Source organism: Antechinus flavipes, chromosome 4 (genome assembly GCF_016432865.1).
Source record: "Antechinus flavipes isolate AdamAnt ecotype Samford, QLD, Australia chromosome 4, AdamAnt_v2, whole genome shotgun sequence".
In the NCBI taxonomy this organism is placed as follows: domain Eukaryota; kingdom Metazoa; phylum Chordata; class Mammalia; order Dasyuromorphia; family Dasyuridae; genus Antechinus; species Antechinus flavipes.
Window position 1 is genome coordinate 274,667,673 of NC_067401.1, and position 24,577 is coordinate 274,692,249.

Genomic DNA, 24,577 nt, shown 5'->3' on the forward strand with positions numbered 1-24,577 from the left:
AGAAGAAAGTGACAAAACCAGAATTTTATATTCCTCTCCCTCTCTACTATAAATGACATTACACAATTTTTGTTCTAGAAGTGCCACAGGCTCAAGTGTGATGGAAGGTCTGAGATATAAAGAGACAAGAATATCAAAGAATAGTGGCTTAGGGTCCTCTCTTTCTGGAGGCTGGTACATTTAAAGATTTAGGGATTTCACACCAGTGTCCAAAAGCTTTCTCTTTTGAGGCTGTATGTAGTAGCCTCATGTCTGGCCGGCCTTGGGAATGTAGGCTCCAAGGTCATAAAAAATCAAAATTATGTTGGTAGAAAGCCTTTATCTCCTTTCTGTATTTAGTGTCTCTTTGCTTTTATGTATATTAGAATTTTTGTATTAGTAGCAACTAATTGCTAATGTTTATATAGCACCTCCTATATTCCTGGCACTGAGCTTTACTGATGTCCCATTTGATCCTTACTACATCCCTGAGAAGTAGTATGCCAATTAAAACAAATATCTCATATAAAGAACTTTTCTGACGAATTGGCATGCTTATTTTTAGATAAATTTCATACACTAAGCAAGTCACTTAAATTATGTCTCCTTCAATTTCCTCCATGTAAAATGAGGATAACAGCACTAACCCCCAAGGGTTGTTTTAAGAATCAAATGAGATAAGTGAAAAAGTACTTAGTACAGTGCATGCCACACAGTCAGGACTATATGAATGTTAGTTATTATCAAGTGAGATAATATTTATAAAGCACTTTGGTACCTGGCACATAGTAGGTGCTTTATAAATAGCTAATTCCTTCTTTCAATGAGATGATCTCTAAGGCTCCTTCCAAGTCTAATAATAATAATAATGGCTAGCATTGATGTAGCTCTTTAAGGTTTACAAAGCCCTCTACAAATGTTATATCATTTGATCCTCACAACAGCCTGATGTAGGTGCTATTATTATCATTCCCATTTTATAGATGAGAAAAATGAGGCAGGTAGCAGTTAAGTTACTTGCTCAGGGTCACATGCATATCACTCTAGATTTGAGCTTGGATCTTCTTAATTCCAGTGCTTTATCCACTGCACAACATAACTGCCTCTAGCTGCTTCTACTTCTGTGATCATGTGGTCTGTGATTTCTAAGATCCTATGATCCTATTTTAACCATATGTATTCTCTATTGTTTTCAATGAGACATCCATCCATGTGAGATTTATCAGCTGCAATCAGGCTGAGATGTTCTACTCAAGAGTCAAAAGTCAAAAAGAAAAAAATCTGAGTTTGGAAAACTATTCTATTAGGGAATTCTAGGAAGTCACTTTTGTAACAAACACAGGCAAGTGTTAACAAGATTGTAAAGAGCAGGTTGTTAGAGAGCTAGAAAACAACTTAGAAATAAGCTAGTTCAATGTACTTATTTTTCAGATATGTAAACAGAAAGGGAAGGAATGGAAGCAGACTTAGAATCAGAAGATCTGAAGCTGTCATTTACTAGAAAACTTACTGAAATGGCACTGATAAAATTTAAACTTTGTTTCGGTCTTTACAAATTGAATCTAAAGACAACTATTAATACAATATGGTGGGCAGCTCTATGAGATGCTCTCAACTCCATTTTTTTGGTATTTTGTCGTACTTGGCAACTGATCCTTAGAGAAGGCAAAAAAGAGTTTCCCTTCCCCACTTTGATCAGGTCAGTATAGAAATGCTCCCCAAGGAATTATGAACTGAAGGTTATGACTTCTGCGGTGAATAAAGATTAGGATCTTCTTGATCTGATGAAATTAACGAAGAGATCCAGGGACTAGATGATGGTTTTCGGATTCTTAACAGATTCAAACTTGTCCCCATTCATAAATGGTCTAGAGTGACTGATCAGTTCCAGTTGGGCAATACAGATCCTCCCTCCCTCCCTTTCATCTTTTCTTTCTTTTTTTCTTTTTCCTTTCCTCCCTTCTTTTCCTCCCTCCACTCCCTTCTCTCCATCCCTCCTCTCCTTCTGTCCACACAGAGAATCATATACCTTTACCTACAAGTGCTTTGTCCAAAGACATATAAATTTTGATCACTGAAGCCTAGCAAAATACCTTAAAATTTTAGGCCTAAATATCTTTTTTAAGGAACCATGCCTTAAATCCAAATCACTCTGGCTTTCATTGATTGCCCAACTCAAGGATCCAGCCCAAGCCTCATTTGGTCACTGTTTGGGCTCTCATGGCTCAGAGGGAATGTAAATAGCAATTGTTACTGCTTTGTCCAGAAACCTTAAAGATCTTCCCCTCCGAAATTTATATATTTTTTCCTTTGATGAGGTAAAAGAGACCAGTTTTTGTCTCATTTCTTCTCATTTCTTCTAATCTAACCTTAATCATTTAATGAGCAAGACCTGGCCTTAGCTTAAACAAGCCAAGGTTCCCACTGTATCCAGGGCCATTTACAATCATCCTGATTCGTATCTTGCTACTGAACCCAGATGGCTCTGAAGGAGAGAGTAAGACTGGTGGCTTTGCACAGCACTATGTTCACCTGTAAGTCATGAATGCCATCACCTTCCTGATGTCACAGTTCTCTTGGAGAAAGAAGGACAAATAAGATCAAGAAGAATGGAGCTTTGAAAAAGAAATTCTGCCATACTTGGAAGTAGAACTGGGTTATAGCTTCACTTCCTCATTTTAAGTCACACATCCAAAAGAACTTCATCTAGTTTGAACTAGCAGCAGTAAAGCTGATTTCATTCAATCTCTTTGGGATGTTTGCTCTTGATTTTTGCTTTTTCTTCCATTTAGGTAAGCTTAGAGTTAGAAATTGTCTGATATGATTTATAAAATAGTAGCAGAAACTAGTAAGTATCTCAACTTCTTACCGCGTTTCCCCGATAATAACATCTATCCCGAAAATAAGCCCTCCCCTTAGTGTGTAAGATTCCTCTAAAATAAGCCCTCCCCAAAAAATAAGCCCTATTGAGATTGCTACTGTAGTGAAGGTGATCCCCTGCGCTACATGCTACATTACGGTACCCTCTGTATGCACCATCTCTCCCCCCCCCCCCCTGGTGAAAGACACGCCACACTCTGAGCTGCATCCAATCAGAGCTGCAGCAGTGAGTGCATCATCCTGTTCTTCCCCAGTGATTTGCTTGCTGGCGCCATTGACAGCAGTGCCGCAGAGGAGAGCTGAGGCAGGCCAACATAAAAACCTGGTATGTAAGCGGGAGTGGGGGGGGATGATGGAGGATAAAAGAAGAACTCAGGGGGCATGATGGAGGATAAAAGAAGAACTCAGCCAGCACTCACCACGCTAAAGAAATGAAGAGCTTCCTTGCAGAGAGAAGAATAGATCAAGTAATGATTCCTGCAGGAATGACTGCCTATCTCCAGACCCTTGATATTGCAATAAACAAGCCATTCAAGGACCATTTGCGCATGGAAGTCAATGACTACATTGAAAATAGAATGGAAAGAAATCAGCGTCGAAACTTTGTGAAGCCCCATCTGCAAGAAGTCGTGACTTGGATGAAGAAGTCATGGGATAAAATTACTGACAGCTGTGTCGCCAAGGCACTACGGGCATGTTACCTGGACAAGACATGTTCATTTAAAGAGAGCTATATTGCTGGACATGACAGATTGGGTCCACTTCTGAAAATAGAGGCACAAGACATCCAGGACGGAATTCATTATGACGATGTTGTTGAAGAAGATGACATGATCATTATTGAATAAAGGTACTTTTTTTGGTTCACATTTACCTGTTTATTAAAATTGCTGTCAATGTTCATTAAAATAAGACCTCCCCTGAAAATAAGACCTCTGGTGTTTTTCTGTCCAAAAATTTAATAAGACAGTGTCTTATTATCAGGGAAACACGGTAGTAGACAGAGGTAGAAAGATGATTAATCTTTTTGAAATAATAATAGCTTTTATTTTCAAAATACATGCAAAGATAATTTTCAACATTCACCCTTGCAAAAACCTTGTGTTCTAAATTTTTCTCCCTTCCTCCCTCTCACCCAAAAGCAAGTAATCCAATATATGTTAAACATATACAATTTTTCTAAACATATCCACATTTATTAGCTACATAAGAAAAATCAGATCAAAGGGGGGGAAAATGAAAAAGAAAAAAAAGCAAACAAACAACTTCAAAAAAAGATAAAAAATACTATATTGTGATCCACATTCAGTTCCAATAAACCTCACTCTGCATTAGATGGCTCTCTCCATCACAAGTCTATTAAAATTTGACCTAAATAACTTCATTCTTGAAAGTCACATCTATCACAGTTGATCATTATATAAGAAGATTAATTTTCTGATGAGTAGAGAAATGATCATGTCTGTCCCTATCAAAACAGCTTAAAGCCCAGTGGGAGTCATGTTCAGAACCTATACATTGGGCCAAGGTAATCTACTAATAATAATTCATTTTATGGATTTAAAATTATTGTTAAGATTTTATTTTAATTTTGACACATTTTCAATAGATTGTTATGTGTTACTAAATTAATATTTTATCTGATAGAAGTCTCCTAACATGTTCATAGACATGTCAGTGATCCCTTAGCTGTGAAGTGGTGCTTCCCAAAAAGCTATATCAAGCCCACAGACATTTATATTGAATTTGGCAAGCATATTTTCAATCAGATGAAAAAATAATTTCCCACACAAGAAGTTTTCAATGCTTACCTTTGATTAGTCTTTCAGGCCTTGTCCCTGGTAAGGTCCACATTGCCTGTGCCAAGTGTCCAAAGACAGTAGCATCAAGAGTGGAAAATTTTGGTCCCATGATGTATTTTTTATCACCTGCAATAATGAAAGAGTAAAGTAAGCAGAGCCAGTCTCTGTTTTTCTCAGATAATCTTAATGACAATATCTTAAGCCATTTCTTTAAAAAAAGGACTTCTATTGTATTTCATATTTTATTAATTTTTGGTCAAAAATCATTCATCTTTTCTTTTGAAAAATAACAGATATAAAATTATGAGGAAGAAAAGCCAAGCAAACAAAATAATTCTATAGTGCTCAAATACAATTAAATATGATAATGACTAAAAACTAAACCGCATCCACACCAATGGGTAAGAACTTTAGTTAAATAGAATGAGAAATGCTAACAATAATGACTCTATGAAAAATTCTTTTCTTCAAATTCTGACAATTAATCTTATAGTTACTTATGTAACTAGAATTAGAGTGGGACAAGCATGGCTTTGCATAATTAGCAAGAAAATGTAATCAAAATCAGAGGTTACTAAATGGATACCATTTCCTCTCCCTCTTTATCCCCATATCTCTGAAATGATTATGTTGTATGGCTCCATCTGTTAGCAATTCTCCCTTCCTCTTCCTCAAACCAAAGTGAAATAAATGTAAGAATGCACAGAACATTTTGTGAAGCTCACCCTGGGCAAAAAAATTCCAGTTATGACTCTGACTCATGTTGCCAGAAGAAACATAAAGAAAAATTCTCTCTAAAGTAACAAAAGCCCAAAAGATTCTGGTAGAAATGAAAGTATTGCATATATTACAGCAGTATACTACAAAAAATTTAAATCTAACCCAAGGCCAAAAATGTCCACAAAATATCACCCCCATTTTAGACAAGCTGTAGTCATCTTGAATCACCTAACACTTGTTTTTTGGGGCTCTGTTGGAATCTTTACAAAGTGTAAAGTCATTAGAGTTGATAGAGACAATAATTATCTAATTTAGTATGGTTCAGTATGATTGATCTGATCCTACAAGGAAATGTTATGGGCCAGAAGAACAAAGTACTAAGTAGAACTGATAGACAATAATGCTTGTGTTCACACCTTTAGAGAGCTCATATAAGCAAGAAGTATTTAAGTACTCATTAGAATTCACAAGTATGGGAGATTCACAAAGGGGCTCCTTGAGAAAAAACTCCAAATAGAGGACTTTTTATGATATTCTGCAAGAAGTTAACACACACCAAAAAAAAAAAAAAATCCAGACCACTTGTATGATCAATCTCTTTTAAATAGGAAAGCATGGCATAATGAATATATGGAGGTGGTCTCAGAGCCAAGAAGACAGATCTATTCCTGCCTCTAATTATTATTAGTTGAATGACCAAATGAATCACTTAACCTTATAGAACCCTAGGAACCTCTCAAACTATGAATTGCAGAGATAGAGTTTCCTACATCAAGAGTTCCCTGTATCAATGAAAACTAGTCCTTGTCCTTATAATTAAAAGAATAAGCCTTTCTAATTTAAGGAAATTCTGCGATGTATGGTTAATATTCTTCCTTTCCATTGCCATCATTACCCTGCTAATTCTGTCTCTCATTCTTCATGCTTAGGCTACTAATAAATTCTTATTGTTTAAAAAAAAGCAACTTCTTTCTTCTTATTCCCAACTTCTTCATATTCTAAACCCTTCTGTACATGTCCTACAATATTTCAAATACTCAAGAATCATCAGCAAGAATACTCTCAACTAATTCAAACTGAAAAGTGTCCATGCCTCCATAGGTCATTATGGATTGATGTAACCAGAAAAAAAATTATTACCTGGTAAATGTGAGAAATGATTATTGATAACCAATAATTTGGGGAATATTCAGAGTTCTCCCTTTCTTCTGCAATCCTTTAAAAATTCTGAAGGACATTACTATTAATGAGAATGTGTTGACTCTACAGATCTTGGTCAGACCCCATCCAACTTTATAAAGAATTTCATTCAGGATGGAGAAGCCCATTGAGTTCTACCCAAGTTTGGGTAGAGACAGATCCTTTTGTCAAGATGGACCAATGTTAGGATTCTTACAAGGTACTAAATCAGTGGAATTGAGGAGACAGTGGTTAAATCTAGTTTAGGTTAATGTAATCCAACAAATAATGGTTTCCTAATGATATAATGATTGGTGTGTGTTCTGTGTAGAGCATATAAGCAAGAAGCTTTCAGAGCCAAGAGGATAAGCCCACTAAAGAACACAAGCCCACTAGAAGAAGCTCATTTGGAGGAAGCTAGAGGCAGAAGCTGGCAGAGGCAAAGGACTAGCAGCAGGAGCTCTTGGAACCAAGACTACAGAAGATCTCTAAAAACTAGCCGAGTCCCAAGTGAAGGACACAAGACTTCAAAGGAGAAAGTAAAGGATTTGGACTTTAACTCCTGGCTGCATTTGGGGTGATTACACTTAACTGAAAGGAAAGCTGCCTCCAAAAGCCCCCCAAGAAACCTGCTCCCAGAGAACATTACACTTTAGAGAAGAACATTACAGACCAAGGTTAGGAGAATCTGATATAGCTAAGGGTGGTCTAGTATAGTTGGAAATAGTCTGGCATAGAGATATTTTCTCTAAGGGTGACATGATGATAGAGTGATATCAGCTGCTCATCAGAAGGGTATATAAACTCTGAGTCACACTATCATAATTGTCTTTGGTCTAAGACAGATGGCCAAATAACCATCCTTTTATTAATAAACTGCTAGCCTTATTAATAAAATGAATAAATTACCCAGGAAATGTCTTTTAAATCTTTTTAAACATCATTAGCTAACCACCTGAGAATGAAGTTCCTATCCTTCTCAGGTTAACTTGATATAATCTTTGATGGGTTCAAAGCCTTTTTGGCTCAGTAAGAATAGGCTCAAAAGAGACTGAGCTTCTGTCCTGATAGAATAACTCTCATGAGCCCAGTGTTACCTTCCCAGTCTAATAAAGAATCAAGAAAAAAACCATAGAAGAAGCCTCTGTACATTACTATCCTAAATACTCTTTTCATCATTTCACTCCTCTTTTCAAAAACCAACAGTTCTCCATTTCCTACAAAAATTTTTTTAAAAACAGACTTTTTTTCTTGGAAATGAAGGCCCCAAATTATTGAGCCTGAACTATTTCTCCCAGTAGGAATGTTCTCCTTATTTCTCTCCACCTATCTAGAGAGGTGTCATGCAGTAAAAAAACTAAAAGGCCTTACTTGGAGACATGACCTGAATACAAGTCCTAATTACTAACTATATAACTTAAACAAGTCATTTAACATTCTTCATCCCCAAAATTTCTGATCCCATGATATGCATAAAATGTTCTCAAACCCATAAAGAACTATATAAATTATTATGAAAATCTTGTACATCATCTATTAAAATGTCAGAAGTGATATTTGAACTCAGATCTTCCTGACTATCCAGCACTCTATCCGTTCTACCCTGCTGCTTTCTTGTATTATATTGGTCATCATATTTCTAAATAGAAGTGTCTTTTCATTGCTCAATATAATTAAGCACTCTAAGGAATCATGTCTTACTACCTGAATAAAATTAACATTAATCTCATAGGCAGGTGAAGGATGGATTAGAACTGCAGAATGTAAGGAACTGAAAGTGTCTTGACTACAGAGAGATAATTGATGGAGACAAGGTTCTGACTGCTGAGCTAAAAAAGGGGGATACTTTTCCCTTAATTTATTGTGGGCTAACAAGTGTAGGTTGACTGCTAAAGGGAATTTTCATTCTTTGGGTGCTTATAAGTAGCATCTATAATAATAATAATAATAACAAACATCTATATAGTGCTTTAAGCTTTATAAGTATCATCTCATTTGATCCACACAATAGATAGGTGAGATTATCAGTCCTATTTTACAATAAAGAAAGTGAGGCAAAGGTTAAGTGTTTTGGCAGGAATCATACAGCAAGTAAATATTCAAGGTGGCATTTAAACTCAGATCTTCTTAATTCCAGATCCAACACTCCAGACCACCAGTTGCAACAAATAAACACATAAGTGCTTTAGAAAATTCTATCACAATAGGTCTTTTACAAAAGCTACACAGAAAATGATCTGCCCATTGTCCTTCACACATGTCCATTGCATTCTACCTCTTCACATTTCCTTATAGTGGTGGATTCCTACCTTTAAAGAAGGCATTTGATAAATTAGGGTAATGACTAACAACAGTCAGATGACACCTTAGGCAGATGACATTATGTGTGTTTTATCTTAATCCTAGATGAGTTTAGAGGTAGGAAGCTTGGGATGTTAAAAACAACACACTCCTCGCTATAGCAGTTCCAAAAGTAGGCCAAAACAAAAAAATAAAGACATAATATACATATATATGGATATAGATATGTATTATATATTGATATAATATCTATATTATAAATAGATATTGTCAACAATATAAAAATATGTAATACATATGATAAAAGAAAAAACTTCTTTTGAAATTATATATGTATGTATTTATATTAAAAGCAGGCCAAAACAACAACAAAAAAAGACATAATATACATATATATGGATATAGATATGTATTATATATTGATATAATATCTATATTATAAAGATGTCAACAATATGAAAATATGTAACATATGTGATAAAAGAAAAAACTTCTTTTGAAAATATATATGTATGTATTTATATTAAAAGCAACCATAAAAAGACTGGCTGTGTGACTGTAGGAAATTCTCTAATGCTTTCAGGAAGCTCTCTGAGATATATAGCTGCAGAGCAGATGACAATCATTATTCGTAGGAGTTTTCTCACTAGCATTTCTCATACCAATAAAATCTCAGATGTGGATCAAAATATCAATACAAATAAATGGAAATTAGATGTTATGACAGATCCCTGTATCTTGTACAGTATACATCTGTGTGTGTGCAATACAACTTTTTTATTCTTTTAAAGCCATTAATGACATACTTTTATAATCCAGAATCTGCCTCTGATAAATACAAATTTTCCACAGTCATACCAAAATCAGATAAATAGTTCTTAGGATATGCTTGCCAAAGTGGGAGGAAACATTCCAGAGAACTGAAGGTACTTATAAAAATAAATTCTCAGATCTCTCGGCTGCCTGGTCACTTCCAGCTACATAAGCTCCATTTCTGTCCTCTGGCTACAGTCCCAAGTGTTCCAATTGGCAGACAGAGCAGTTTAGTCAACCAAACATAAGATGCTAGAATTTGGGGGAAGTCAGAAAATTCTTTCCATTATTGGGAACTGAAGAGACACATCAATGAGAAATGGAATCAGATTTTTCAAGGACCTAAATTCTTTTCCATTAACCTATTAAATAAAAATCAATAATAATGTTTTTTACTGACAGACTGAATGTTACTTCTGGATATCAACATGATTTATAAACAATTCCAGTAATGTTAGCATAGACACCACTCTCTCCTTTTCTAATAATGTAAATAAAGAGCAAAAAGTACTTCTCCAAGACCATTTGGGGAGTCTGAAATACAGAGAACTTAAAAGTAATGATAATTTTGTGAGTTAACCATTAAATCATATACACAATTTCAACTCTTTCCTAAATCTGAATCATTTGCATCCTCTCTTATCATGTGAAAGATTGAGGGCCACTCCAAGTTGTCAATTGACATTACTATGTGGATATATTATCAGGGGAAAAAATGTCCATTTTCCATGACCCTCAATTTCACAGATAGATCTCTCTATTGGAAACAAGGGAACATTCCATCCCATTAGTGCTTAATTATGTTCCTACTGATCTTTGCAGCCATTTCAGTTCTCTCTGCTACAATATGAGACTCACTAAGGAGCAAACCACAAATAAATAGAATGATATTTTAGGACCCCTAGCTCCTCCTCATTTAAATTTACTGCCTTTTCAGAACAGCCTAGATAACGTATCCAGTGAATTTAAGCTCATATAAAAACCAACATAAAAATCTTCAGATGGAGAACAATTTCGCATGTCTCCAAACAGAACATTGTGTTCTTTCACTCTGTGGTCTTCTATACTTAACACATAGAGAAGGAAGATAAAGAAGAGATACTACAATCTGCTTTGTTGCTGTACATACTAAGGATCATGGGATGTTCCCATCTTACTTGCAGTTGAAACCTTCCACATGTTTTGAATGTATACTCCTTTGAAGCAGGGACAACATTCCTTTTCCATTTGTACTAAGTACCAATCACAGTGTTTTCTTAGTACATATTAAATGCTTAATAAATGCTTTAATCATTTATAAATCATTGCTTAATACTTTTCTGGACTCAGTTTCCTTATCTTCAAAATGAAGAGGTTATATATCAGATTGCTTGACATCTTGGGGAAAAAGAAGGTGAGAAAGGTGAGGAGAAGAATTTGAAACTCAAAAATCTTATAAAAAAATAAATGTTGGAAACTATCTTTGTATGTATTTGGAAAAAATAAAATACCATTTACAAAAAGAAAAGAAAAAGAAATGAGGAGGTTTGGACTACATGGTCTCTAAGGTCTCTTTTGGCCCTAAAATTTATGATCCTAATTAATAAATTAAGAAATTAATTAACCAGACAAGGTTACCAATTTCTGAATTTTTATTTCAATGTATATATCTATATGTGTATATGGAACTGGAACTCTGAAGCTCAAAAAAAGAAAACAAATAAAAATTCTCTGCAAATGGGCCACACAGTGAAACCGTTTTATTCCCCACCAAAGCCGAAAGCTAAAAAACTCTGTAAGCAGAATAAAAATTATAGTATAGCTGTCAAGATTCTTCCTCATTCTGTGGTTAAATAGGGCTCCCTGGCTCGCCAACATCTCAGAAGAGTACCTTTGTTGAGTTTTTGTTAAACTGAATGAAATAAATGTCATGTTCCAGCTAATATTGATGGCAGCAATGAACATAGAAAGCAATCTTCTCTGCCAAGGGGCCTTGCAGAGAGTATCCCTGAAGTGTAACATGAATCCAGTGGGTTCAGTCTCAGCAGGGTCCTAAAAGACTGGGCTCAATGCCAATATCCTCCAGTGCTACCAGGATCCAAATAACTTAACTATCATCTAGGATTATTTTTTCCCCAAAGGATTATATGCATTAAGGATTAAATTAAGCACCTTTACTATGCAACTACTCAGCTGGGTCCTAGTATCTTTCCTCCTGGAAAGAGGATGGATTTTCCTGGAATCACCTTCTTTTGACTTTGTAACCTATTTGCATTTATTATTTTTAGGAATATACTTATTTGTTGCCCCCTGCATTACAATATAAAATCCTTGTGAGGAAAGATTTTCATTCATGGTATTTGTATTTTCAGCACATTGTATAATGGCTAATTCAAAGTAGTGATTTAATAAGTATTTGTAGATTTATTCACAGAATATAAGGTATATTCGAATCCACTAATTCCAAAGCCAACTCTATCCACTACATCAAGTCATGTCTCCTACCATTCTGGACAAGCCAACCTAGCTAAAGCATCAAGGTACCATAAAGAACAGAAAAGTAATATGCATTCTTTTTATACTCCAGGGCCCTCAGCCTAAGTCCAGATTTAATACTTTAGAATATAGGCTATAAATCCAGTGGTCTCTTTGCTCAATCTGAGCGAGGCTGGAGATCCTCAGACTTGGCAGTGAGGAAGGAGAGTTACCTGGGAGGTGGAGAGAGTCATACAAAGGTGCAGAGATAGGAAATGCAGTGATGGGTGAGAGGAACAATGAGTAGCCCAGGATGACGGACACTGGGGGGGGGGAGGGTAATTAAGGACCATGACTAAGTGAAGGAGCTCTAGTAGCCATTACCAAGGGGAAGAATCCTTGTCAAGAAGATACCCACCATCCCTACGCCACCAACACCAATCAGTGAGCAAATACCATCAATTACCAAATAAATTCAAGAGTTTGGGGAGCTGTCTCAGCACCTCCTCCTCAGACTACTGTCCCTCCCTCTAGCTTGGCCCTCACAACCATCATCCAGGTCACAGTTACTGAGGACCCAGAAGAGAAAGTTCTTGTCACAAAGTCCTTCCTTAGCAATGCAAATGGTTTTATCCATGGATATGACATTAACACTTTACCACTGGAAGGAAGAAAGCAAGTATTTATTAAGACACTGTGCTAAGTGCTTTACAAATATTATCTCATTTGATACTCGTAACAACACTGAGAGGCAGGTGCTATTATTTATTACCCTCATTTTACAGTTAGGGAAACTGAGACAAGCAGGGGTTAAGTGGCTAATCTAATAAAGTTTCTAATGCCTCATTTGAACTCAGATCTTCCTCACTATGATTTTAGCACTCTGTCTATTGTGCTCTCACACACTCCTTGGGTGTGTAAGGAGCTTTCAATATGACCCACAGCACAAACTTCCTGTAAATATTTTTCCCCTACTAAAATGTGAATTACTTATTGCTTTTCTATCCTTATTCCCAGTATTCAGTCCTTATAATTTCCAAATAAGAAGTGCTTAATAAATGATTTCTCATTAATTCATTAATCTCCCATCAGTAGTGTGAGGCAGATAATATATATCCATGTTATGGAGATATCCATGGGCATACCCATATTGTCCTGATCTACATATTGACACTAGACCCAGATGACTCCTGAAGAGAGAATGAGGCTGGTGACTTTACACAGCCCTTCCTCACTTCACTACAATTCACTTGCATGTCATAACATGACAATGCTTCCCTAAAGTCACAGTCCTCTTCAAGAACAAAAGACAAACAACAACCCTCCTTTAAAAGGTAGAGAGTAAGAGTCATGCTATGTTTCTAAATAATAACATAGTCAGGCTTTTAAAAGGCAATTATTTCAACTTTCCACTAGGAAATCAAAATCTTCTTAACAAGATGCTTAAAGGCTAGGTTCTGATATAATCCTCTCAAACTAAAGAAAAGGTGAATTTAATAATATGTGAAGTTGATTCCTAGGATCAACAAACACAAACACAGAAAAATAAATAAATACTAAAAATAGAGAAAGGCACTAGATTTGTGATTTCATTGGTATAGGGAATTTCCAGGTGATGAAACTCTTAACAATGAAGTTAGGCACTTTCTCTGTAATTTACAGAGCATTAAAAAGTCAAATGACTGATCAAGAGTCACATAGCCAGTATATTTCAGAGATAGGGTTTAAATCCCCTGGTCTTTCTAGCTGCCCCATCTCTATTCATAATACCAAACTGTCTATTTATAAAGTAATTTTAAAATATTAAAAGCAGGAAAGGGTAGGGCACAATAAACAAGGTGGGGAATACTATAAAAGATCAAGAAAAGCTCTTGAACTATTAAGAAAAGAGGTAAAAATTCTAAATGCTTCAACAAGAAGAAAGAACATACCAGACTTAGGGGACAGCCTACAAAAAGGCACACAGGTAAAAGATGGAATGTCATGTGCCAGAAACAGCCAGAAGACCCAAGCTTGACTAGAACTTAGAGTATATGAGAGGTAGTAATGTGTCATTAGCCTGGAAGGCTAGGAAAGATAACCAGATTAAATGCCAAATTGAGAAATTTGTTCCTGCAAACAAAAGGAAATCATTAAAACAATCTTCTCAGAGCCTCAATTTCCTCATTTATAAAATAATCCCTGCCCTGAATATCTCAAAAATGTGTTCTGAGAATCAATTTATAGACTGAATAATTATCATAGTAGTAGTAGTAGTAGTAGTAGTAGTAGTAGTAGTAGTAGTAGTAGTAGTAGTGACATTTATATAGGGTTTTAAAAGTTTGTAAATTGTGTAACTCTGAGCAAGTCACTTAACCCCAACTGCCTCATCCAAAAAAAATTTGTAAGGGTTTTACATATGGTATCTCATTTTAATCTCACAACTCTGTGAGGTAAGTGTTAAAGGTATTAAAAATTGAGGCAAATAGATTTTAAGTGACTTACTCAGAATCACACAACTGATCAATGTCTGAGGCCAAATTCACACTCAGGTCTTACAGATGCCAAGCCAATGCTCTATCCACTATGACACCTAATTGCTTCTACTCTTTTAAAATATAGAAAGAGCAGCAATAAGATTATGCGATGATAGATTCTGATGCATGTGGCTCTTTTCAACAATGATATGATTTAAATCAATTCCAAGAGACTTGTGATGGAGAGGGCTATCAGCATCCAGAGAGAGGACTATGGTAACTGAATGTGGATCACAGCATAGTATTTTCACTTTTTTGTCATTTGCTTGACTTTTGTTTTCTTTCTCATTTTTTTCTCTTTTGATCTGATTTTTCTTTTTTTTTTTTGTTAAAGCTTTTTATTTTCAAAACATATCCATGGATAATTTTTCAACACCCTTGCAATAAATCTTGTGTTCTAAATTTCCCTATTCCCTCCCCCAGATGGCAAGTAATCCAATATATGTTAAATATGTTAAAAATATATGTTAAATCCAATATATGTATGCATGTTTATATATATATCTTTCCGCACAAAAAAAAATCATTCATCTGATTGTTCTTATGCACCATTATAATGAAAATATATATAGAAGAAATGCACATATTTAGCATATATTGGATCACTTGCTGTCTAGGGGAAAAGTGGAAAGAAGGAAGGGAGAAAAATTTGGAACACAAGGTTTTGCAAGGGTGAATGTTGAAAACTATCTTTGCAAATATTTTAGAAATAAAAGGCTATTATTTTTTAAAACATAATATAATAAGAAATGCAAACTCTCACTACTATAATCTAAAAGAACAAGCTGTTCAAACTGCTGGTAATCCCAGGATGGGTTTTTCCAAATCTCAGATCTTATCTAGCTGAATATATCTCTTTTCTTGGGTCTCTTTTAGCCAAGATTAAAATATATCATGAACCAATCTATATTACATATCATTTTTTCAAATGGAGAGGAAAAAAGAATTCTTGAAATTAGTTTGTAAAAACTTAGTAGTAGAATGTGCAAAACATAAGGAATGTACAAAGCAGCTTGAAGACAGGATTAAAACTCTAAATGAAAGAAATCTATTTCTAAAGTTATAGCCTCTGATGCTATGACTTTGATGTCAGTTTCCTCATTTGTAAGAAGGGAATCATAGTAGGTGGTTTCTGGCTCTAACTTTAGTGCTATAATCAGTGGCACACTGGTAAATATTTAACAAGTCAACTTTCTGAGGGAAAAAAATGTATTTGGGATACATTCTTCCATTTTATCTGCATTGTTCTCACTTTCTCCATCATTTTGTTAAGTCTAGATAATTAATAAAATAGTAATACCAAGCTCTGATTTGCAGTTTACTAATTTCCAAGGTGATAATATTCATCCTGAAAATTTAATTATCAAAAGTGGATTTCTTCGACAAAGAGATCTAACTCAGTTTCAATTGATCAAGGATGGACAGAAGCAGCTACACCCAAAGAAAGAACACTGGGAAAAGAATGTAAACTGTTTGCATTTTTGTTTTTCTTCCCTGGTTATTTCTACCTTCTGAATCCAATTCTTCCTGTGCAACAAGAGAAGTGTTCGGTTCTGCACACATAAATTGTATCTAGGATACACTGTGACATATGTAACTTGTATAGGACTTATTGCCATCTGGGGGAGGGGGTGAAGGGAGGGAGGGGAAAAATCGGAACAGAAGTGAGTGCAAGGGATAATGTTGTAAAAAAAAAAAAAAATTACTCAGCCATGGGCTCTGTCAATAAAAAGTTATAATAAAATAAAAATTTTTAAAAAAAAGAAAATTTAATCATCAATTCAAGCTGGTTGGAGCTGGCTCCAGCACACTTCTATCTGTAATGCTATAATTATAATTGTTTTGCAGAGATTTAACAAGATAAGTAATTGTTTAAAATTCTAGAGCAGTTTAGTGTTCAAGTCACAAGATATATGTGTATTTGGAGAAAAATTGTTAATGCTGTTGTTTTAATGAAACATTATCTCATGGCAAAAAAAAAAAAATCTATTCCCTTATAATTACACATACAGGAGATCCCAAAAGTCTTAGGGTCATTGTAACATTTACCCAAAACAGTGAAATTTTAAGTTTTAGTAACTCTTAGAGCTTAAGATTGTCCTAAGACTGTTTTTTGGAAGCAATTGGGGTTAAGAGGCTTGCCCAGGGTCACACAAATTACTAGTATTTAAGCCCACATTCAAATTCTGACTATAGAGTCAATGCTCTATCTACTGCATCACATAGTTGCCCCTGTCATAAGGGGCACTTCTGGGCACTTGTTGTGTCCATCTGGAACACACTGAAATTGGCAAGCCTCAAGGGAAGATCATAAACTAGACATTTTTATTTTCTATATACCACCATTACAATATAAAATGACACAAGTATATTTAATTTATACTTTAACATATTTAACATGTATTAGTCAATCTGCCATCTGGGGGAAGAAGGGGAAAAATTGGAACAAAAGGTTTGGCAATTGTCAATGCTGTAAAATTACCCATGCATATAACTTGTAAATGAAAAGCTATAATAAAAAAAAATGACACAAGTATGTCTTTTTCAGTATCAAAGAGCTACAAATGTAGGTAATGTGTATAGACCATTATACTGGAAATCACAAATTCCTTAGTTCAAATCTTTCCTTAAATAATAATTCATTGTATTAATTTCCTCATCCATAAAATGAAAGTTGGTTTCTAAGCAGGTACTCTTAATCTGAAGTCTACAGACTTGTTTCTCATTTATATTTTACTAACTACATCTAAATGCAATTGGTGTGGCATTCAAAAAGTTCAAGAGACATAGTTTCTGAGTAATTTAATCATTTGATTAATAAGGCTAGTATATTGCCAAAAAGAGGTCAGTGATACTCTAGAATACTAAAAACCCCCTCATGGTATCAAGTTCATAGTTTAAATTCTTTAGGAAGAGTAGGTGTTCCTGAGAGTAGCAATCAACTCTGACTGGTTAACAATTAATGAGAGAATGAATATTATAATGAGACGTGGGGCTCATTCTCACAAGGGTTTAGGGAGTATATGATTTGGGATCACACGCAAGTCTGTGTTAAATAGACTTGTCAATTTTCACATTACCTGTCTGATAAAAGGGAGAATCCACATTTTTGCAGACCTGTCTGAGTAAACACAATGAGCAGAAATCCTTCCATTAGCCCAAACTTAGATTTTCTTTTACTGTCTGATTAAATTTTAGCCTGAGTTAAGTCTTTGAGCAAAATTTACCATGCTGATTGATTTATAGATGAGGAAGTAGAGAAAAAGGGGAAACCTTGGTCCTGATTCAATAATTAGTTATTAATACAAGAGAGAAATAATAATTTCTTTCATTGGTTTCTTCTGTAATCATGTATTTTATACACTTAAAAATATTTCAAAAAGGAGTCCATAGGCTTCACCAAAACAAAGGGAGCTATGGACCTCTCTCAAAAAAAATAAGAACCCCTACTCTAAGGTCTCCTACAATTCTGAATCTATTAACTTACTTTCTTGATAAACTATATATTCTCCTTTCTTTTTCAACTCCAACTTTCTTTTAGCCTGGTTCATTCCCATCTTTTGTCAAATACTCTCTCCCTATCTTTACTGTCCCTTTTGACTCCCAAAGCCCTCTGCCATATGCAGATCATGAAACCCAATATTTATGGCCTGCTTTTATATAGTGCAATGGAAGTAAGAAGAATTAGTTTCAAGGCCAACTTGGCCACTGTAAGACCTTGGACAAGTAAATTAATCTCGCATGGCTTCAATTTCCTCCTCTGTTAGATGACAAGGTTGGACGCAGTGATTTCCAATGTTCCTCTCAGCTTGAATAAGATCAAGGGAACTTTTGACGTTCTGCTCCAAATGTTTTCTCTCATTGCTGAATTCATCACTGGAACCAAGGTTTGAAAGATGTCTTCCCACATATAGTCATGCCTTTTGATTTCTACTCAAGTCATTTCTTTAATATTTCAATATGGGTACTCTCTCCACTAACATATATCACCACCCATTTCTATTCATGCCTTCTCATCTCTATGATTCTTGTCTGAGCCTCCCATAACAATTCCAATAACAACTAGAGGCCATCTTCTACATCTTCAACATTTTGTGGGTACCAGTTCAACATTGAGACTGCTTTTATCACACCTCATTATCAATGAAGAACCAGCTACCCTCTTTTACAATAATACACTTCTTTAATGATACTTCCAAAATCACTTCAAATCAGAATAATGGATTGCTAGTCCAATTCTATTTTACAGATGAGCAAAGTGAGGTTCAGAGAAATTCAACAACTTGCTCAGGACAACTAAGATATTAAATAGCACAACTAGAATCTAATCATAAACCTCTATCTCCAAATTCAACACTCTTTCAACCCTATTACATTCTAGTAATCAAGTCATCATTGTAAGTATGCTGTAGTCATTCATACACAACAGGCATTTCTTCATGGCTCTTTGTGTCACTTATTGAAAATATATTTTTAATTATTTTATTTTTCCAAATATATGTAAAGATAATTTTTAACATTTTTTTTTTTGCTGAGGCAATTGGAATTAAGTGACTTACTCAGGGTCACATAGCTAGGAAGTGTTTTTTTGAACTCAGGTCCTCCTGACTTCAGGGCTGGTGCTCTATCCACTGTACCACTGAGCTGCTCCTCAACATTCATTTTTGTAAAATTTTGAGTTCCAAATTTTTCTTCCTCCCTCCCTAACTCCTGCTTCCCTAAGACAGTAAACAGTCTGTTATAGGTTAAATATGTGTAATCCTTTTAAGCATATTTTCATATTTGTTATATTATACAACTTACTGAAAAACTTAAGTCACTAACAAGGTTTACAAAATCTAACTCTTCCTTCAGTGAGAGTAGGAATTGTTTTAGATGAGCTTCCCTTAATTTCCCTTGAAAAATAAAAAGAATTCCTCTTTTGAGCATTTATAAATATATTTACATGGATAGAATTAAGAAGAAGAAAAAAATAAATTGATTTCTCCCCTCACTTCACTTCCCCCATCTTGTCTCCCCATCCCATGAGTTAAAACTTACCTCTCCTTTATCCATTCTGTCCCCTAGAATACCTGCATATGGTTTGCTTGAGGTTGTGATACAGTATTTAATTGCACATACCAATATTTGCTGGGTATGTTCACTATAAACTTTATTTAATCTGGAGGTTTTTTGTTTGTTTTGGAAAGAGATATCTGGGGGGTTATTTTATTTTTGTTTTATTTTTAAATATAAAAAGAATCATCTGTCACTAAAAAAAAAAGAAACCACTAAAAATCATCTTTCACACATAGGTGCATCAACTATGAAAAGAACTACATTAGAAAGAGTGCTGGCTCTGAAGTTAGAGGACCTGGATTCAAATCCCATGTCTAACACTTATTACTTCTGTAATCTTTGCTAAATCACTTTACTTTCCAAGACCATAATTGGACTAAATGATCTTTGAGTTCCCTTCTGTACTAGATCTTAAGTTCAAAGTTTATTTTTCACTTTCAATTCCTCATCTAATCTCAGAAGGTTAAAAAGATCTGAGTTCAAATCTGGCCTCAGATATTTACTAGTTGTATGACCCTAGGCAAGTTATTTTACTATCTAACTCATTTCCTTCAACTGTAAAACAGGGGCAATTATTATTACATAGCATACTACCAACCAGAATTATTATAAGGATAAAATTAAAACTTTGCAAACCTTAAAATACTATTTAAAAGTTAACTATTATTATTAGAAGACTAAGAGAAGTTAAGTGATAGTTGTGATTTAAGCCATCAATTAAAGAGTAACCAATATTGAGATTATACTGTTTTCCCATATGGGCTCACTCTGGTTCTTCTCAGGCCTAATTAAAATGAAATCTTAAAAAAAAAAAAAAGTCCATTGAAAAACCTCAGTGCTCATCACTTGTACACTCCTCTATTCATTAATGCTCCAATAGTTTCTTATCATTAGAAAATTTTAAAAAGGAAAGACAGTCAAGGAAAGGGGGGGTTATCGGTAAAATTCTTTTAAGGGTTGAAATAATGCTCTGGAAGCTATGCTCTATCTCAAAAGGAGTTTTTGTTATCCCAGATTCCCTCAGGCAAAGTCTGTAGAACTATTCTCAGAACTATGTTTTTCAATACATAAAATAAATAAGATTACCAAAGAAATCAATTATATTGAAATACAGTTAATATTTTTAATATAAATGCATAGACCTATGTCATTCAGCATCTCTTAAATTATTGCTATGTGTGATTCACTATATGAGGCATCATGAACATAAATGCAAGAGCATAATCCCTGTTCTCAAGGAGTTCACAGTCTATTAAGAAGACATCATATAAGAAGTGCACACTGATATATAGATACATACAGAACAAATGAGATAATCAACAGAGAGAAAACATTAGCATTAAGGAGGATCAAGAAAGGCCTGTTACAGAGGGGGGAGTTTTAGTTAAGACTTAAAGGAAGCCAGGAGACAGAGGCAAGGAAGAAGAGCATTCCTTAGCATTAAGAAGGATCAAGAAAGGCCTGTTACAGAAGGGGGAGTTTTAGTTAAGACTTAAAGGAAGCCAGGAGGCAGAGGCAAGGAAGAAGAGCATTACTGTATGATTAGCCACTGAATCAGGTGGAAGATGAAGTATCCGTATAAGGAACAGCAAAGAGCCCAGTAACACTGGATCATAACGTATGTGAAAGGAAGTAAAGAACAAGACTGGTAAGGTAGAAAAGGACCAGGATGTAAAGGTCTTTAAAAGTCAAAAAGAGGATTCCACATTTGATCCTAGAGATAATAAGGACCAGTGAAATTTATTAAGTAGGGAAGAAATATGTTCAGGTCTAGTCTTTAGGACGATCACTTCAGTAGCTGAGTGCTAAATGGACTAGAAAAATGTGAGATGAGGCAGGGAGACCAAGCAGAAGATGACTGTGAAGTGAGGACTTGAACTAAGGCAGCTACTATAGAGGGAAGGAAAAAGGAAAAATGAATAGAAGATACTTCAAAGGTCGAAATTATAAGAATTGGAAGCAAACTGGATATGTGAAATAAGTGAAAATGACAAGTCAAAGATGATATCTAAGCGTTTTCTAGCCTTCATGACTGGGAGAATGATGGTATGTTGGACAATAATAGACAAGTTCAGAAGAAGGTAGAGTTTTTGGAATGGGAGAAAAATAATGAATTCTTTTTCGGACATGCTAAGTTTAAGATAGCTTTAGGACTTTAAATTCAACATGTATAAAAAGGCAATTAGAGATGTGAATCTTTAATAGAATAGAGAATCTTCAAGCTGATCAAAAGATCATAGAGGGGTGATATCACTGAAAAGCAAACACAGGAGAAAAGAGTAGAAAAAGATATTAAAATAATAAATGAAAAACCCTAAACAAACATGAAATTGATTTTCTAAAAGAATCAAAGGAGAGATAAAACTGAAAACAAGAAATATGTGGAATTAGTCAACAAAAATAGAATCTGTTTTTAAAATTTAACAAAACAAATTCCTACCTAATGTGATTTTTTTAAGTTACTATGCTCAAAAATGAAAAAAAAGGAAAATTCACAACAGATGAAAAAAGAAACTTTTCTGAATTGTTTTGCCCAATTCAACAAAGTTTATACTTTAAGTGATATGGAGAAATGTTTACAGAAAAAAATTAGATACCCAGATTAACAAAACAAGAAATAAAGAATTTAAATAGTTAAACCTCAGAAAAAGAAATTGAACACATTATAAATGAGTTTCCAAAGTACAAAACTCAGGACCAGGAATAAATTGCTCTTTGCTGTAAGTTTTTATTGTTGTTCCATCATTTCAAGTATGTCTGACTCTTCCTGGTCCAATTTGGGTCCACATATCTTCCTCTAAATTTTTATTATCTACGAACTAAATAGTATTCAAAGAATTTTCACTTTGTGGAAATGAAGAGAATTCATTTTTGACAAATGAGTAAGTTTTTTCTCAGGTATTGTCACTTATTTTTTCCTCAGAATCTCTTACTCATCCCCATAATATCATTCAGAAATTAGTGAAGATTATCCACCGAATCAAGGTAGAAAATGAAGTGTCCAGTATAAGGAACAGCAAAGAGTCCACAATATCACTGGATGACCTGATATAGTTCTTCAAGCAAAATCAGTTTAACAGACACAAGTATAGCTATTAACAAAGGTCAGACTGGCCCCCTCATTAAGGCCACTTTTCCTATTTGGAAAGGGCCTTTTTATTGACATAAAAGAAAGAGGATCTCGGGGTAGTTAGAGAAATTGCAATTGGCTACAACTGAGGAAAATGGGTTGGCATTCAAGTGTGGTTGATCACATCCCTCTCTAACAAGAAGGGAGTATTAATTGCTTTATGAAACTCAACTGATTCTTGTTATCTTGGCTAGAATATAAGAACCACCCAGTTCATCACCCTCTTGGATGATCAAACTACCCCTCCTTGCACACGGACAGGCAAGGAGCCTTCTTTGGGCTGACCCTGTAGAATTATCTTATCCTAGCAGAGTTATCCATACTGGTGCCCAGTTACCTTATACAATTGAAGCTATGTTGTATAAAACAGGACTGCCCCAATCACCAGTTCATGTACACAATTAGCACAGTTAGCACATATTGTTCTGGGTCTTTTCCCACATAGGTCCCATCCCCCCTTGTAAATTCCAAGTTATGCTAGGAAACTTAACCTACTTGTTAAAGCATTATAGTAAAGATTTGTCTCTTGACTTGAAGATGGCCTGAGCCTGTGAATTCTTTTCGGATGGCTCCCCACCTTCATGACTTAGACCTCATCAGCAAAATAATAATCCTGGCTAAGTGGGTGCTGAGTTCAATAATTCCTACCTCCTAAAATAATAAAAAAAGTATCACATCTCTAAATTTCAGAACCTCAGGAAAAGGCCCAACATTTTTTTCCTATTTAACATTTTCCTACTTAACAGTGATATCATACTATGATTCATAAAGAAAAAAGTACCCCCCAAAATGATGCCAAATAAAAAATTCTTCATAAAATAAAATGCATTGTACATTACCCAAAAGACCTGCTAAAGATCGCATGTCTTTCTCCATCAGCATGTAGATTTCTTCCTCAGAGAAGCGACCAATGCCATGGCCATACATTTCACGCTTCACAATGCCTTTCGTTAGGTGGCAGAGAATCCACTTGAGCAGGTCACTAAAGGGACCACTGAGAGAAAGCATCTTCTGGGTCTCATGGAGATTGTCCACCCACTGACAATAGGCTAATGTCCTAAAAGGATGCAGAAACAAGTTAATGAGAGTATCAGATATAAATGATTTTCCAGAGACATTTGCAAATAACTCTTTAAGAATTTATTGAATTCTAGCAAAAACAACTTTTTCTGGCCTCAAAAAAAAAAAATCTGAATGCAATGGGATTAGATTTAAGAGACTATGGGATAAAATTAAAAATTCAAACATGACTGACAATGACCAAATGCTGAACCATTTTGTATTCATAGACAATAACAACAACAAATCACATTTACATATTGCTTTAAAAGGTTCTGTACATAAGTCATGGCACTATTCTACAAAACCTGTGCAATCAATTCTCTTTGTTCCTTTATTCAATATGTTTTTTGCTTCCTTTTCTGCTTTGGGGATTTTTTTTTTACTATAGAAATCTCCTCCCTCCCAAAAATTTATAGGACTTATAAATTCCATTCTTTTAATGAAACATCTGTCCACATCTGGTAGATAGAGGGAATTTTTTTAATTTAATAGACTTAGCCAACCTCCGACATTTACTAGTTGTGTAACTCTGGGTAAGTGATTTAATCTCTGCCTGTTTCCTCATTTGAAAATGGGGAAGATAATAATAGCCCAAGATTGTTGTGAGGATCAAAGGAGATAATAATTTTATAGTGTTTAAAACGTGCCAAGTATTGCTATATAAATGCTAACTATCATTATTA

The 24,577-nt window shown here is 34.8% G+C and overlaps 1 protein-coding gene across 1 annotated transcript in view; it reads right to left on the reverse strand.

The window, feature by feature from the left end:
* Positions 1-24,577, reverse strand: part of FAXC (failed axon connections homolog, metaxin like GST domain containing) — a 70,863-nt gene that overhangs the window by 17,243 nt on the left and 29,043 nt on the right. Inside the window, exons 4-5 of the mRNA XM_051997439.1 lie at positions 23,672-23,889; positions 4,671-4,787 (exon numbers count right to left, since the gene is read on the reverse strand). Of these exons, the coding sequence (XP_051853399.1) occupies positions 4,671-4,787; positions 23,672-23,889 (335 nt within the window). The remainder of the gene's footprint in view (positions 1-4,670; positions 4,788-23,671; positions 23,890-24,577) is intronic.